This window comes from Melanerpes formicivorus, unplaced genomic scaffold, assembly GCF_026170545.1.
Source record: "Melanerpes formicivorus ecotype bairdi unplaced genomic scaffold, bMelFor1.0.p_v2 SCAF_39, whole genome shotgun sequence".
NCBI lineage: Eukaryota > Metazoa > Chordata > Aves > Piciformes > Picidae > Melanerpes > Melanerpes formicivorus.
The window spans coordinates 4217513-4234955 of record NW_027142391.1 but is presented as its reverse complement, the minus strand read 5'-3'; the positions used below and the strand labels follow the sequence as shown (position 1 = coordinate 4234955).

The 17443-nt window shown below is 46.2% G+C and overlaps 1 protein-coding gene across 3 annotated transcripts in view; it reads left to right on the top strand.

Moving 5' to 3' along the window:
• Positions 1-17443, top strand: part of RERE (arginine-glutamic acid dipeptide repeats) — a 266319-nt gene that overhangs the window by 85311 nt on the left and 163565 nt on the right. For all 3 annotated transcript variants that reach the window (XM_068158322.1, XM_068158320.1, XM_068158321.1), the window contains exon 3: positions 12309-12379. In XM_068158322.1, coding sequence (XP_068014423.1) covers positions 12309-12379 — 71 coding nt within the window. The remainder of the gene's footprint in view (positions 1-12308; positions 12380-17443) is intronic.

Sequence of the window (17443 nt, the reverse complement as noted above, 5' to 3'; positions counted from 1 at the left end):
TGCTGGGTTGTCACCACATGTATCAAAGTGAGATCTTACACACTTTTCACTTGGATACCTTCTGCACTTGCAGTGTACGTGGCCATTTTTCAAAGGGAGCACTTCATAAGGTAGTTTGCAGTCTTCAGTGGCTGGGATTTGAAGCCTGCAGGTGCTGGGTTATTGCACCATCCCAATGAGAAAATGACAAAAGATGGTGGGGCATCTTTTGTGTGAATCTGTGAGCTTGACATCAAAGTGTCCTGTGGAGTGTGGCCAGCAGAGTTCCAATCACAGTGGAGCCGGAATTGTATTTCCCTAAGATGTAGTCAGCCTGGAGATTTCTTCCCTCAAGCTTCCCAGTGGAGAAGAGCATGTTTTCTGACATGCTTCACTCCCTGTTTCCCTCTCCATTTGCAAGTCTGTTGCCATTGTGATACTAGATCATGGCAATAATCAGACACTCAGTGACAGACTTTCAGCTGCTGTAAATAAGAATAACCTCGGGAGCTGTGCTGCTTAATGGCTTTGTGAGAGTTCCCTTATTTTTCACACTTACCCTCTGTGTTTTCAACCTTTCTGCACATGAGAGTAATGGGGAGGGGAAACTCCTAACCATAATTTTTTTTCCAGAAGAAAAGATTATCTTTAAGGCTTTTGTTTAAATGGAAACAAATGCATTCTTCACCCATTCCTCCTTTAGCCCTTAAAAAAAGGGGAATAACAACAAGTAGAGAAGAGGCCAGGATTAGTAGGTGAGTCTTAAAACGTGGCAGGAGGGTTAACAAAATGCATAAGCATCAGAGAAGGCTTTTCTTTGAAGTCAATTGAAGTCTGTAGAGAACTGATTCCACATGCAGCTGAAACTTGTGCTGTGCTTGTTTTGTGCTACTGGCTAGAGCAGCATTTGTAATTAGCTTTTCCTCTCAACACTGGAGATCATAGTATCATTCAGGGTTGGAAGGGACCACAAGGATCATCTAGTTCCAACCCCCCTGCCAGGGGCAGGGACACCCCACACTAGATCAGGCTCTTTATGGAAAGGCTGGATTTTAGAGATCAGGTGAATGTGGATAATGAAGGCTCCATGACAGCATGCATGGACTATAGGGCTGCATGTAACTAATGTCCTGTACTGGTGCTGTTAGTAAAAGCAGCAAACATTATCCAAGTGGGGGGAGAAAAGGACAATGCATTTACTGAGTTTCATATCTACTCTTAAATGTGGGAGGCGTTGCTCTGTGTAGGGGCAGCTGCTGGAGCCTGCCAGATGGAGCCCTAAGTGCAGATCAAGGTTGATCTAGCAAATGGATTCCTCTGGCTTTGTTTGGCTTTTGTGTATAAATCATGGAGAGCAGGATGAAGGAGGAGAGTGTATCCCGAGGGGTGGGGGCTGGGAGTCTGGGCTGGAGGACAGTGCTGGGCCTGGGCTGGTAGTTTGCACATTGCCTTTGTTTTGGCATGAAATTGTGATGGTCTTTTCGTAACAGATGAGTTGTGCAAGTGGAGCTGTAAAACTGAAGGTGTTCTCTCTGAGGTTATTTTTCTTTGTGAGCCATCCCTCTCTGTGCCATCCTAACAAAACAAAGGGCACTAACAAGAGGAGCTGCACAGCCAGGGCTGGTGAAGTATTGCTGAAGTAACACCATTATGGGAGCTCTACAGACAGGAGCTGGCTACAAAATGAGCTTCATAACAGGCTCTTGAGAAGCTTGTAATGCAAAACAGTGTCATAGAATAGAATCCTAAAGTAACACCTTCGGAGGCGTTGCTTTGTTTTTCATGCTGGAGGAGTCTTTGGTCTGTTTCCCAAGGAATGAGTGACAGAACAAGAGGAAACAGCCTCAAGTTGCACCAGGGGAGGTTTAGGTTGGACATGAGGAACAATTTCTTCCCCAAAAGGGTTGTCAGGCCCTTGAACAGGCTGTCCAGGGCAGTTGTGGAGCCCCTGTTCCTGGAGGCCTTTCAAAGCTGTGGGGAAAAGTGGCACTGAGGAGCATAGTTTAGTAGTTAGGTGCCAGTGTTGGGTTAATGGTTGGACTTGATCTTAGAAGTGTCTTTGAGCCTGAACAGTTCTGTGATTCCATGTACAGGTGTTTTAAGACAGAGCCCAGCCCTTCATAGAAACACCTTATGAAGCTGGGGTGTTTTGGTGCTGTTACAGGGTGAATGTGAAACTTCACATCAGCACCTGACTGAAAGTTGGTTTGTGGGGGTCACTGCAAGATTTTTGGTGTAACTGCTGTAGGTAATTGTGGAACACAGGCATGAGCAGATTGGCAGACAGCAGCATCAGAATCATAGAATGGCCTGGTTTGGAAGGGACCTTAAAGATCATCTAATTCCAACCCCCTGCTGTGGGCAGGGACATCTCCCACTAGCCCAGGTTGCTCAAAGTCTCCTCCATCCTGGGATTAAACACTTCTAGGGAGGAGGAGCAGCAGGGAGTTGTTTTTGCAGAGGCTGTATGTGGAGAAAGTGTAACCTAGGCAAAAAGTCCTGCTCCATGGAGAATGCAGTGTGTGTCTCTCTTGAACTTAGGTGAATGGAAATTGTGAAACAAAACCAGTGGAAATACAAACTGTGGAAGAATTGGACTAAGAGGAAGGAATTCCTTGAAACAGGAGAGTTTGAGAGTGAGGTTTGTGGCTGCAGTAATTGCTCATGGCCTGTCTTCAATTTCCTTCAGTTGAAATAGCTTGAACTTGCAGCATGTGAGTTTGCAAGGCCCCCTTGCCTTTGCTCTGTGGAAGTTTCCATGTCTTTCATCAGCAATCAGATGAGGGGGAGGTTGATCAGTCACAGAGACAGCTGTGCACAGTGAACTGAATTCTGAGTTCATGTACTGGGGACAATGCTGTGGTTTCCCAGGTAGCAGAGCAGTTTACTTCGTGCCAGAGGCTTGCTTGAACTTCTACCCGGAGATTGTGCTGATAAACTAGGGGAAGGAGGGAGTGGAAATTCATCTGTCAGAGTTTTGGCCCTGGCACTAAGCTTAGCTGCTTGGTTTTGGAATGCAGGTTATGTCAAAATACCTTCATGGGGGATGGAGGAGAAAGCTCAGAGGTGAGAGGGAGGTTTCTCTGCAGGTTTGGCCCTCAGCGCTGTGTGTAAGCAGGCTAAGAGTGTGGTAAAAGGAGAATGCTTTTGTTGGTTTGTTTCCAAGGAAATAGAAAATGAAAAAGGTTAAATGCAACTTCAGAATTGATAAAAAATAACTTTGAGAGGAGGATTTATCTCCATTTTCATGTTCCTGCTTGATGGACCACACTGGTGTAAGGCGGTTCTGCCTGTAACTGGCTATCTTCTGACTCATTCCTGAATGTTATTTTTTCCCTGTATTATCATCATCTTGGGGCAGTTACTTGGTTCTCCTTTTATCCCAAGAAGACAGTTTTGTATGAAGAGTATCCAGTAAGCAGAGTGTGTGTTGCTCTAAGGATGCATCTGAAGTGAATTGAACTACAATGGAAAGGTTTTTGCTTTGTTTCAGCACTGGCAGGAAGAGTGGCTCTGTAGAACAACAGGATTGTTTTGGTTGGGAAAGACCTCTGAGATCATTGAGTCCAACCTTCAGACTTACAGCTTGTTTTGGGTTGGAGGGGAGCCTCAAAGGTCATCTTGTCCAAACCCCCTGCACTCAGCAGGGACACCTCCCACTAGAGCAGGCTGCCCAGGGCCGCATCAAGTCTGATCTTGAGTAACTCCAGGGACAGTGCCTCAACCATGTCCCTGGGCAACCTGTTACAGTATTTCGTCATGGTGCAGAACTTCCTCCTTAGGTCCAATCTAAATCTGCCCTGCTCAAGTTTCAAACCATTGCCTCTCATCCTGTTACCACAGGCCCTTCTAAATAGTGCCTCCCCAGCCTTCTTCTAGTTCCCTTTCAGATAGTGAAATGCAACTCTAAGGTCTCCCTGGAGCCTTCTCTTCTCCAGGCTGAACATCCTCAATTCCTTCAGCCTGTCCTTGTAGGAGAGGTGCTTCAGCCCCCTCATCTCTGTGGCCTCCTCTGGACCCTATCTAGTATTTTTGTTGAAGTCCAGAATGTGTTGTGGATGCTCTTACCAAAAACAATCAAGAGATTGTAAGCAAGAAAGGATGAGAGAACTTTCTGTAACATACATGAAAGCTGATAGAGATTTAAACCTTCCATTTCTGGTGTTAGTTTAGGAAAGAAATACACCAGAAAGTAGATGAATAGTTACTTTTCTTGGGCTTGAGAAATGTCTGCTTGTATCTTTACTGTGGTGATTGTGTCTCCTTATACTTGATAGTGAGGCAAGCCCATTTTTCTGTTCTCCCTGAGGTGGGCATTGCTTATTCAAGCAGCTGGCCAGCATACTGGCATCATCATTATGCTTTAAAATGAAGGAGGAAAAAAACCCCCCAAACAACATACCAGTGTTGAAAGAGTAAATGGCTTTCTCCTGCAAGTTCATCATTGTAGTGGCTGCACTAATTTGTTTTGTGTAAAAGGTGTCCCAGAGCTATTTACTTACTGAAACAATAGGAAAATAGTTTGCAGTTCAGGAAGTCCATGCTGGTTATTTTTCAAATCAGGTACTGCCTCGGTGCTGCAAGGTATTTGCAGGTAGGTGAATATCAGGTTAGCAGACCACAGGGAGGATGTCACATAAGCTTAGCTGACCTGAGTGTATTTGCATCACAGCAGGGGCTGAGGCAGCAGACTGCAGTATTTGAACTACAGTGCTCTGGGAAAATCAGCCTCACTCAAGTGACACATTTAGTTTTCCCCTTCAGAGGATGTGTCCCTGTCCAGGGCTGTACCAATACCTTATAAAATGGGTCACATTCTCTCCATTTGTTTAAAGGGGAAGGTGAAGTGATGGGCCAGTTACTAGGGAAATAGCAGTGGCTGTTAGGTTTCTGTAGTTGAGGGCCACCCAAGTAAAGCCTGTCCTTGTGATGAGGCATTGTGGTGTGCTGCACTTCAGTTATCAAGAGAATGGCAAAGAGAGAAGCTGAGCAACCATTTGGTGTTTGTGGTGGGCTTGGGAGTAGAAGAGCTTTCTCTTCCAAGTCCTCTTGGTGTGCTTGCTTTGCCTGCTAGGGTACAGAGATGTAGTGATGCACAGACCAACAGAAGAACTTCTTAAACTCCAAGCTGTGTCAAGGAGGTCAGCTTTATGGGCCAGCTATGTGCTCTTATTTGAAGACCTTGTAGGGATTAAGTTGATTTCAGGTAGACAATGCCAACTCCTCCTGTTGGTTTCTTAAGGCTTGTTATTAATGATTGTTGTGAAGGTCTCCCTGGAATTATCCACAGCCATTTCAAGTCTGTTGTAATTTGCACATTAAAGTTCTTTTAAGGGGGGGGAGGATGGATATCTGAAGCAGTGAGGCCATGTAGCAATGTGATCTATTTGTGGTGCTGCTTGTCTGTTGTGGCTTCCATAGGGCAGGTGAGGCTCCATGAGGAGCTTTTGACATGCATCCAGTTCAGGTTTGAGGGACAAGCTTCAGAGATGTTTGCAAAACACCTGGGAGAAGCATTGGGAGCAAACATTGCACCTCCACCAAAAGTTTGCTGTGACCTTAAAAGATCAGAAAAGTCTTCAGAGGGGCAGTGAAGCTTATCTGCTGCTGCAAAAAGAGCTCTTAGGCTGACTGGTTATTTAATTTAGTGGGCTGCACTCTTGCTGCCACCCCTCCTCCCTTCTCATGATTTTAATTGAAGAAGAAAAGCATCACTGAGATGGGAGGATAGCCTAGCGTGGGTACCCTGAGCATCTCCAATCTCTCTGCTTCCAGGGGGGGTGGTGGTGTTTTCGGCAGCACGCTTTCTGGAAGAGAAGTGTTTGCTTTGTACCAGAGTGGTTAACAAACTGTGTCTGAATGCATCTGCAGGAAGAAGTGGAGAGCGTTGTGGACATGCATGAGGGGTGCAGGAAAATAATTGGTGTGGGAAAGGCTGTAGCTGGGTGCCTGAGCTACAGAACAGTCGCTTCTATGAAATTGGGAGCCGCAGACTACAATTAGCTGCCATTAATTTTGTTGAATAGAAATATGTTCCATTTATTGTACAATCAGGAGCCAGGCTTGAATGAGTTTAAATAGATGAAATCTAAATTATACTGACAGTCCATTAAACAGCAGCAAAACCCCTTGAAGAAAATGGATTCACTATGATACCAGTTTATAATAAAATCATTTGCCAAATAAGAACTACAGTCCAGGCCCTGGGAATACTCCTGTGAGTTTCAAATGAAGACAGTAAATTGGTTGAACCATTTATTGCAGAGCAGGGCTCTAGCCCATTGTTTTCTGACAAGGAGCCAGCAGTGTTGCTTGAAATCTGCTCAGCAGGAAGAGACACTAAAAGATCAGGCTGGCAATTTGTTTGTTGTCAGCCATATGGGGGGAAGAGAGGCGACTGTACAGCTCCCTACCTGTCAGTGGGAATATTTCTCTAGCTACAACCATGTGTTTGTGGTTCCCAGTGCATTTCCTCCCTGTGCTTCTGTGTTTGTCACTAAACCTTCATGCCAAATGCCTTGCTTTTTCCATGACTGACCTTTGTTTTCCAGGGTTTGGTCATTTTCCTCTGCTTGGAATGCAGGCAAATGCAGGTTGCAGCCTTTAGAGTTCACTCAATGTTGCAAAAAAATTTTTTTTCTGATCCTTTGGAAGGTACCACTTGGCTATTAATGACCTGTAACTGCTAATATCCTGCTCTCCTGGTAGCATTTAACTGTTCCGGGGGTGGCAGTGAAGGATTGTGGCATTTAACTTTAAGTACCTAAGACACTGAAAGGAAGAGCCCTGCTGCTTGGGGCTCCCACTGGTTTTGGCTGGGGCACAGGGAGAACGGCTCAGAATTGCCTGATCATGCTGATTCTCTGGTTGGCACAGAGCACTAGGAGGACTAAATCTTTTAATTTTCAGCACTAGAATGGAGGCATTCAAATATCCTTCAGTTGTAGGATGTAGCTATCTCGTCATTATTTGCCTGCCCCACAGCTTGGATTCAGGATGCGTGCATGCACACACCGTGTCTCCCTCCCCAGTCCTTATGGATATGACTCTGTAAAATCTATTCATTCTCTCTCAGAGAATTGAGCTCTAGCTCAATAAACAATTGGATTTATTTTTTTTCCCTCCCCTTTTAAATCCAGGATGAAACAAACCAGGCTGGTTCTGATGACACAAACCTGTTCTGCAGAGCTTGCCTGGACGCTGTTTGTTTTCTGGTCCCTCTGATCTATCGTACAAATGTCTGCTGTGATGCAGCTCAGTCTGCAGCCTTAATGAGAGTGGTTGCTTTCTGTGTATTAAGTTAGGAGTGGTGGATGAGAACCAGGAGTGTAGAGGGATAAGTACAGCTGGAGTAGGGGTTTTAGCAGGCTGATGGAATGGTTGAATATAGAACACCTGCTTCTCCTGATTCCTGAGCCTGATTGATCTGGTTAGTTGTGACAACGTTAGAGCTGATGCATGAGATACTCCAACCAGTTTGCCCTTGTACAGAGGACACAGAGCTGTTGGAACAAGTCCAACAGAGGGCCACAAAGGTGATCCAAGGGCTGGAGCACCTCTACTATGAGGACAGGCTGAGAGAGTTGGGGTTTTTCAGCCTGGAGAAGAGAGCACTCCTGGGGGACCTTAGAGCTGCCCTCCAATACCTGGAGGAATCCTACAGGAAGGCCGGAGAGGGCCTTTTCCTAAGGGTGTCTAGCAACAGGACAAGGGGGAATGGTTTGAAGCTGAGGGAGGGTAGGGTTAGACTGGATCTTAGGAAGATGATCTTCAGTACCAGGGTAGTGAGGCTTTGGAATGGGTTGTCCAGAGAGGAGTTCAAGGGTGGGTTGGATGAGGCCTTGAGCAGCTGAGTCTAGTTGAGAGGATTCCCTGCCCATGGTGGGGAGGTTGGAGTAGATGTCCCTTCCAACCTAAGCTGTCCTAGGGTTCTATGAACTGGGTGTCTGATGAGCTCTCTGAAGTTGTACCTAACTTGTAAAGTGGGGTTTTTTGCACAGCTGGCATTATTGGTGTTCATACCCTCTAGGCCTAACATAAGAGGTTCAGGAAAACAAGATGAGGGAAAGAATGTGTAATCCAGTAAGATACTGGGAAATGTGTCTGTACTGGAACTCTGCTTGCCAACAGCTATACTAAAGCCTGAGCTTGTGACTGTTGAAATACAACAGCAGGGCTTGTAGGCAATTCCTTGATGATGGCTTTCAAGGAATATCTTTGCTGTGTAAGTGTGGTGCTGTGCAGAGAGCCTAGGGCTTTGTTTCTTGGATGATGCAAGTGTTGACTCATTGGGCAAAGCAGAAAAAGCTTCCAGTAGTGAAGATGGTTACTCCATAAACTGCAGCAGTTAAGGTGATAAAGGTTTGTGTGCTCAGAAGAGTGAGGTGGTTGGGTAGTGGTTGTGGGAGGTTTTTTTTTGGTTTGTGGTTTCTTGCTTGTTTGTTTGCTTTATAAAAGGTCTTTAAGTCCATCTATTGAAGCTCTAATTTTCAAAGCAGCTTTTAGTGTGGGGAATATTAATGTAACCCTTCAGAAGTAGGGCACATCTGGTGAATATCACAAGCCCAAAGGCATAATGACTCTGTGCCATGTGTCGTAGAAATACTTCATCTCCAGTGGGACGCTTTACACGAGATAGGGAAGTAAGCAAATGCACTCATGGCTGGGGTCAGGCACTGAGTCCCAGGAGCTGTGCAGGGAAGCTGGGATTGCTTCACTCTGTTTTGCCATTGCAGGGCAAACATCAGGAGGTGCAAGCAAATCAGTGGATGTAGTGCACTGAGGGTGAAGTAGTGGCTTACCACAGAATCACACGCAGTCCAAGGATGTTAGGGGTTGGAAGGGACCTTGAAAGCTCAGCCAGTCCAACCCTCCTGCCAGAGCAGGGTCACATAGAGTAGGTCTGGCAGGGATGCATCCAGGTGGGTTTTGAATGTTTCCAGAGGTGACATAAAGGGGACACAGTCTCAAGCTGTGCCAGGGGAAGTTTAGGCTGGAGGTGAGGAGAAAGTTCTTCACCGAGAGAGTCATTAGTCATTGGGATGTGCTGCCCGGGGAGGTGGTAGAGTCACCATCCCTGGAGGTGTTCAAGAGGGGATTGGATGTGGCACTTGGTGCCATGGTCTAGTCATGGGTCTGTGGTGACAGGTTGGACTCGATGATCCTTGAGGTCTCTTCCAGCCTTGGCGATACTGTGCTACAGAGGAGGAGACTCCACAACCTCTCTGGGCAGCCTGCTCCAGGGGTCTGTTACCCTCACAGAGAAAAAGTTATCCTTTCTGTTCACATGGAACCTCCTTTGCTCCAGCTTGCACCCACTGCCCCTTGTCATATCAGTGGGCATCACTGAGCAGAGCCTCATAGAGTTACAGAATGGTTGGAAGGGAACTTGAAGGCTCGTCCAGTCTAATCCCTCTGCAGTAAGCAAGGACATCCCCAACTAGATGAGGTTGCTCAAAACCACATCAAGCATGACTGAATGTCTCCAGGGATGGGGCCTCCACCACTTCCCTGAGCAACCTGTTCCAGTGTTCCTGTCTCAAGAAATTACCATCGAGGCCCTTACACAGCTTGGAAGAGTAGGCACAAAGTGGAATGGCTGAACTGCAGCTCTGGGCTGCTGGTTTTCTGACAACGTGACAATGGATGCTTGGATACAGAGTGGCCTAAGCCACAGAGATGAGAGTTGTCTGACACTGTCAAAGTCTATGCAGAGGATCTTGGCAGTCATACAGAGCTGAAAATGTTCCAGAAGGATGTGCTCAGTGGAAAAGAAGGGTTCAGTAGCACACTGCAGTGTGCTAGGGGTAAGGAAGGACTATACTGTATTTTTCATGAAGATAAGGACAAGGCACAATGGTTTGAACTTGAGGAGATTTAGATGGATGTTAAGAACAAGTTGTATCACTAAGGTTGGAAGAGACCTCGAGGATCATCAAGTCCAGTGCACCATAAGGGTAGTGAAACACTGCAATAAGTTCCCCAGGGTGGTAATCAAGGCCCCATCCCTGAAGATATTCAAGGTCAGGTTTGACAAGGCTCTGAGCAACCTGATCTAGTGGAGGATGTCTGTGCTGACTGCAGGGGGATTGAACTGGGTGGCCTTTGGAGGACCCTTCCAACCTAAACCATTGTATAAGTGACAGCACACAGGTTTGTTGCATTAGAAGAATGGTATCTGGTTTTCCTCTACTGCTTGGGTCCACACCAAAGCTCTTCCTCAAAACAATCTGGTTGGGTTTTGGCTTTCTGGCAAGAGCAAGGAGTTGCTCTTTGCGGTGAGTTCTGAGCGGCTGATGTGACTGCATCCCAGAATGTTAGCCATTTTCCCCTGGCTTTGCACCTGGCCTAACTTGTTTTCCTCTCTCTCCAGCCTCTATTGCTTTGGAGACATCTTAACTGGATGTCATCTTTGTTTTAAATCTTGGCAGGCAGCCAGCAGCGCCTTCCTTAAACGCAGTGTACCACTGAGTCCACGTGTTTGCTTTACCCAGAGTAGATGCCAGATTCTCTTTTGTGTCAGCCATTTCAGAGGCATGCTTGGCTGTTTACTCTGTGTGCTGTCTGATAACACTCTGAAAATGAGGCTTGCAAAATTGAGATATTAAGAGGAAGGTGGTGGGGGGGGGGGAACCCAACCCCACAATATGTGGAAGTTGTAGTGTTTTCTCCAGCTGAAATGGTGCAGCCTTTCATACACATTCCCCAGTGAGTCCTGACAAACTTCCTGCAAATGAGTGCTGGAACCTCCTGTAGATGGCTGATTCACCTGGGATCCTGAGCTGGTGCTTTGAGTGAGTGGAGAGCTGGCTAAATGGGATGATGAGCTGAGGAAGTCTGGCTGCTTGGAGAAGGAAAGCCATTCTTGAAATAAATGGATGCAGTTCTTATTGATCCTGGAGAGGTCCTGGAGGTTGTTAGAGAAGAGTCTTTATTGTTATTTTCTTACTGAAAAGCTCCCAAGATTTAGAGCATTTTACATCCTTGAAATTTCTGTTTGCCTTGAGACTCCTGGTGTGAGATGTTTGGGTTGTCACATGCTAGATAGTGAAAATACACAGAGGAAGACCTCAGACTGATGCTATTTCTGTAGCTGCCTCGGTAGCTTTGCTGTTCCATTTCCTTGTGAAACTTAAGGCTTTGGATTTTCTTTGTGTATAGAAAGAAATCCTTAAAAGGTGGGTGTCAGGAGGATGTCTCTCTTTGGTGGTTCTCAGTGACAGGACAAGGGGTAATGAGCACAGACTTGAACATAAGAAGCTCTACCTAAGCATGAGGAGGAATATCTTTACTCTGAGGGTGGTGGAGCACTGGAATAAGCTGCCCAGAGGGGTGAAGTCTCCTCTGAAATCAAAACCTGCCTGAATGCCTTCCTGTGCAGCCTTCTTTAGGTGACCCTTCCCTGGTAGGGGGTTTGGCCAGGGTGATGTCCAGAGGTCCCTTCCAACCCCTATCATTCTTAGTTTCTTTGATTCTTCTCAGCTGGAGACTCACCCACAGAGTAGCTTCCATTCCTGGTGTCTCCTGCCTGTTGAATTGCAGCCACCTATCTGAATGTAAAATGAGAGACACAGTGGCTGTCCTTTAAATACTTGTTTGGCTTTGTGAATAGAGTCTTTGCCTTCTAGCAAGCTGTGTGTGGATGTTCTGATTTCGGAGGTCATTATCATTAATCAGGCACTTTCCCATCCGGGCTGTAATTTTCTTCGGAGGCACCGCTTTTGTTGGGGCTACTGCCAAGGCTGTTTTGAATCCCACAGACCTTCTCTTTACAGCAGCCTTGTAGAGTCCAGTTGTCAAAAGCAAACAAACATAATTACTCAGCTTCTGTCATGTCAAATGTAATTTGAGAGAGCCCAGTCCTTCCCTGAGGTAAATCTAATTTAGTTTGCTGCGTTTGGGCTCGGATTGGTTGTCTTGGTTTTCTTCACGATTGGAAGGGCAAATATGTTAGTGTGAGGCTCTTAATAGCGAGCTAACCACCCAAGATTTGATTAGTTCCCTGCCTTGTTGTGATCTGGTTCATAGGTTGTGACCTGGTCATTGTGATGAACCGAATTCAGGATGGGCCCAGCCGAGTCCCTCTTTGTTTTCCCAGCTGAATGTCTCTTTGAATCCCAACTTTTTGTGCGGTCGATTCCCTCCTTTATCCTCCCCAAGCATCTAGTTTCTATTTCGAGATCACCCTCTCAGTAAATGATGCTATGCAAATGAAATGGTGGCTCTTTCTAAGCTTAAGCTGCTTTGTCATGTAGCCTGGGTTTAGGTTCTTTCTTGGAGGGGCAGAAGTGAATTGCCATGATTGTAAAAATCTTGTGTTTCTCCCCAAGATTGCGTATATATCGAGAGCCGCCGGCCGAACACCCCCTATTTCATCTGCAGCATTCAAGACTTCAAACTGGTAAGGAAAACTTTCACATCTCCCATTTTTATTTTTTTTCCCCCTCCCTGCCCCATTCTCTAGTGAGGTGATGATATTTCTTCATCTGGATCTCTTCCTGTCGCTCCTTGCTCCCGAGTAAATCTTTAGCTTCCGAAGCAGGCATCGTTTTGCTGTGGAAACGGTGATCTGGGCTTGGTGTAGGCTTAGTTAACAGGCCTGGAGAGCTCAGGTTGTGGTCTGTGTAATGTGAGAAGGTTTTATAACCCCCCAGAAATATCAGCTTGGAGTGGCTGGGGGAAATTGTAAGTAAGTGAAGTTTTTCCCGGGAAGTTAAATCTGGCTGTGCCTTTACCTTTAGTTTTATACAGCACAGGGCTGTAAAGGGAGGCAGGAGGGCGGACTCGTGGTAGCCTGTCTCAGCAGAGGGATGGACAAATGAGGATGCAGAGACACTAAAGCAATGTGGCAGGTTTGATTTGGGGGGGAAATAAAAGGTTTAAGAATTCTTTAGTGCCTTTATTTTATTACTTTCATTTTTGGAGAAGACAAGGCAGGGCTATGAGCAAGAACAAATGAGTTCAGTTGTGGTTTGCCTCTGTTTATCTGAATTTGTACATGTAAAAGGTTAAACATGTTCCTTCCCAGGGTGCTGTCACTGCACAGCCTCTGGCTGCTTGTGCAGCTGCTGCCTGCTTGACATAAAGGGCATCCATGCTTGTTTTGGATGCTGCTGTGGGTAGTGTGAGCAGGAGAGGTGGGTAAGTTACCTTATGGCTGAGCATCCTACTGTTGTTGGCTAGTGGAAGTTCTGAAGAGGTGAGCTGTCCTTAGAAGGCACAGATCACCTGCCATCTCTTGCTAGCAGACAAAATAAAGTTCCCCCTCCCCCCCAATCTTTTTTTATCCAAGCTTTCCATTTTAGTCCTTACAACTCAGTTTTGTGAGCCCACAGCAAAGGAGGCCATGTAGGCTTTTTTCAGCATGGATGTCCATGGTAGATCCTGGAGACATTCAGGATCAGACTTACTGTGGCCCTGGCCATCCTGACCCAGTTGGAGATGTCCCTGCTGAGTGCAGGGGATTGGACAGGGGTGCCCTTTGGGGGCCCCTTCCAACCTGATGCTGTCTGTGAATCCGTGAGTCTTGGCACCTGCGAGCGTGCAGGATCCTTCCCTCTCTCCCTTCTCTCCTGCTTTGTGGTATTTGAAAAGAGCTGTTGGATTGGTAGTGAGCAGGTTCTAGCAATGGGTTAAGGCACAGTTGTTCTCCTCTTGCACAGCAGCAGGTGCTTTTGTGTCTGACTGGAATGACAATGCGATCGTTGCCATTCTGGGCAATAAGTTCCTGCTGAGTTGCATTAATTGCTCAGGATATTAACAACAAAAGCTGAAGCTTCTGTTGTCAGCATCAGTCTTGTACAACACATTAAAGATGTTTGCAAAACTATGTGGGAAGTGTATTGCAGCAGGGTTTAATACCTCTAGAATTTATTTGGTTTAGTGGTTCCTCTTTTTTTCCCCCTCCTGCTTTCAGCATTCAAAGGAGATGACATCAGGGTACTGGCAATTTTGCTGCTTTTCTCACATGGAAATTGTGTCATTGGGGTTTGTTTACTTTTTCCTTGCTCCAACTTCTTGAACTTCTCTGTTAGATATTCCCCCCCCCCCCCCCTTCTTACTGACACCATGTATCAAAGGCACTTGTAAAAATGACACAACCACCAACGCCTCAGCGCTGATTATGCTAGCAAAAACTGAATCCTCAGTGTGTTTGTCACTGCTGATTTCACTATTGCAGGGAGGGAAAGATGTGCAGTGGAAAAGACACTTGAGCTCTCTTCTGGTGTGAGATAGCAACAGGAAAACAGCCTTGTTTTGCCTTCAGCTAAACATGTCAAGTGAAGCAGGGAAGTTCAAGTCAACAGCTTTGAAATGTTGCCTGCTAATTAAATACATTATCATGCTGGTTGTCATACACTGAAAGTTTTGGGCTGAGTGTTATGAGTCTTACCCTGTGCTGCCCTGTTGCTCTAGGTGCAGTTCAGAACACAGGAGCTGGTAGTGGGCTTTTACTGATGAAAAACAAAGAATGTAAGCTTGCATTTAGAAACATAAGATAGAGGAGGGAGTTAAAAGTGCCAGAGTAAATACTGCCTCATACACTTAGGGGTGACCCTGCAGGGTGAAAGGGATTGGGGGGCATCCTGGGCACTGTTCAGCTTCATTCTTGAAGTAAATTGAGGTTGGACTTGCTTTTTTTTCCCAGTAATATCTTAAAATGAGACATGAGTGTGTTTATTGCAGAGCTAGAAACTGGCTGTGTCACATCTGACAGTTCAGGCTTGGTGTCTTTCATCTGACACATGGCAGGAGGCAGAGGAGGTGGTAACAAACAGTGAAGTACAGAGATGCATTCCCTACACATGGGCTCATTCCATTTTGTGTTTGCCTGTTTTGCCTGCTTCACAGCTACCAGCATGGAAAATAGGGTGAGATTACTTCTAACTTGATGAAGTCATACTGCACAATGAAGTCATACTACTCCAGCAGCAGATGCTACAAATAATTTCAGAGCAGCTTTGTGTCCTAGTGCCTAAATCTTGTGACTTGGAGAAACTAATCATTGTTTTCCTGTGCATGCTCCTTGCAGTTGTCATAGAATCAGAGAATGCCAGGTTGGAAGGGGTTTGTGTTTCCAGTTCCAGCAATTCTGACCAGTTTCTCCTGACAAAGATGAATCAGTTCTGCTACAAATCATACTGGAAGACCTCTCTTGCTTTCCTGAAGAACAGCTGTGCTTCACCAGTGGCCCTAAAATCCTCCTGATGAAGCTTTACTTGTTTCTGATGTCTGTGTAGCCTGTCTCTGTTGCCATCCTGTGTGTTGTTGCTGGTTCATGTGAAGCAGAGCTGTGATGCTGCAGAGATTGGATGTTCCCTTTGTGAGCTGTGTTAGTTTTTCTGGGCTGCATTAAGAGGAGCGTGGCCAGGAGGGCAAGCGAAGGCATTCTGCCCCTTTGCCCTTTGTGAGACCCCACCTCAAATACTGCATCCAGTTCTGGTGTCCCCAGCATTAGAAGGATACAGAGCTGTTGGAGTGAGGCCAGAGGAGGCCACAAAGATGATCCAAGGGCTGGAGCACCTTTGCTATTGAGGACAGGCTCAGGGAGCTGGGATTGTTCAGCCTCGAGAAGAGAAGACTTGGGGGGGACCTTAGAGCTGTCCTTCCAACACCTGAAGGGATCTTACAGGAAGGCTGGAGAGGGACTTTTCCCAAGGGTGTGTAGCAACAGGAGAAGGGGGAATGGTTTGAAGCTGAGGGGCGGTAGGGTCAGACTGGATCTTAGGAAGAAGTTCTTCAGTACGAGGGTGATGAGACTCTGGAGCAGGTTGCCCAGGGAGGTTGTGGATGTCCCCTGCCTGGAGGTTGGATGAGGTCTTGAGCAACCAAGTCTAGTTGAGAGGTGTCCCTGCCCATGGCAGGAAGGTTGGAGGAGATTATATCTAAGGTCCCTTCCAACCTAGCATTCTATGGTGGTTCTAAGATAAGCTGAGGATGGGAGAAAGAGCAGCAGGTTTTGGCTCCCAAGCAGTGAGGGCAACTGGAGAAGCTTAGGTGGCTTTCTAGACACACTACAGAAAAAATGTAGTGTGCTAAGGCTTGGCTGTGTGGGAAGAAGTGAAGTGATCAATCTAGATTAACTGTGTTAGGAGCTGTCATGGGTAACATAGATCCTGTTTGGTCTTTAGCATTTCTGAGGTACTGGATCCCTTCCAGCTTCTGTGACTCATGTAAATAACTTTGTGGAGTTGAGAAGTAAAATATGATTAAGTCTGATGTGTTGGATCTTAGGGTAACTGTCAACAAGCTGTGGCACCTCAGTAATTGTTGTGTCCTTTTGGGTCTGCTGGTGCTTCAGTACTTCCATAACAGGAGTTTCACTAAGATGAATATCTCCTTTCAAAACCACTTCCAACAGCATGCTGATAGCCTCACACGTTCCTGGGGAGAAAGCTAAATAACACCAGGGGTATGACAGGAGAGCTGCTCTGCTCTCTGAGCCTCTTGGCATGCTTTTGAGAGCTGCACTGCCTGCTTCTGCAGCTGGGAAAGCACTTTGAAAAAGCATTGATTTGAAACCTGTGGAGCTTCCTAGAACCCTGCTAGGGAATAAATAAGATGACAGAAGGGACTTCACCTGTTCCTTTATTGTTTGTCCTTTTCTGCTCTGTAGTGCCAGTCATGAGTTTGGAAACCTCCTGGAGTTCAGACCTTGCTATTTAGCATCTACTTGATATAATGGGCTTCAGGCTCTGAGGGAGGCAAATGAACACTCGATTCCTGGCCAGACTTCCTGGGTTTTGTTACACCTAGCTCTCTGTGATGCTTAGATGCTTGTCACAGCAAGCACAAACACGCTTGGTTTTACTGTGCCTTGCCCCAAATGACCGTGGATGGGAGAACCACCTCCCCGACAGACAGGATTCCTTCCTAGTGTAGTAGGGTATTTAGAAGCCAAGGAAATTTGGTGCTTTTTTAGGAGCCAAGCAAAAGGCTGGAAATCGAGAGTGAGGCAACAGGGAGTATTTTTAAGGCAGTGTCTTGGATCTCTTCTGTTCCTTTGATCTGCCTGAACTTTGCTTAAAGCAGATGGCTGGTATGCAGAAATGGAGCGAAGGAAAGCCCACGTATACATTGCAGCTGCTGGCTGCGTGCTGAGATCTGAGTGCTGGGTTCAAAAACCAGCTCCCTGGTGGGGGACCCTTTTAGGTTCAAAAGTTGGTGAGGTTTCAGGATGGGTGAGGGAAGGGACAGCAGGAAAAACATGCAGATTTCTTTCTCTCTGCCTTTTTCACCAGACTGGAGGTGAGCTGTTGGTCCAATTTATCCATTAAATCAGATGCTTCCTCATGCCATTTAAAAATCTCTTTTGTAATAGGTCATAACCCTGAAACCATTCCAGGCCAGGTTGGTTGAGGCTCTGAGCAACTGCTCTAGTTGAAGATGTCCCTGCTCCCTGCAGGGGTGGGTTGGACTAGATGACCTTTAAAGGTCTCTTTTTTTCCACAACCATTTTGTAATT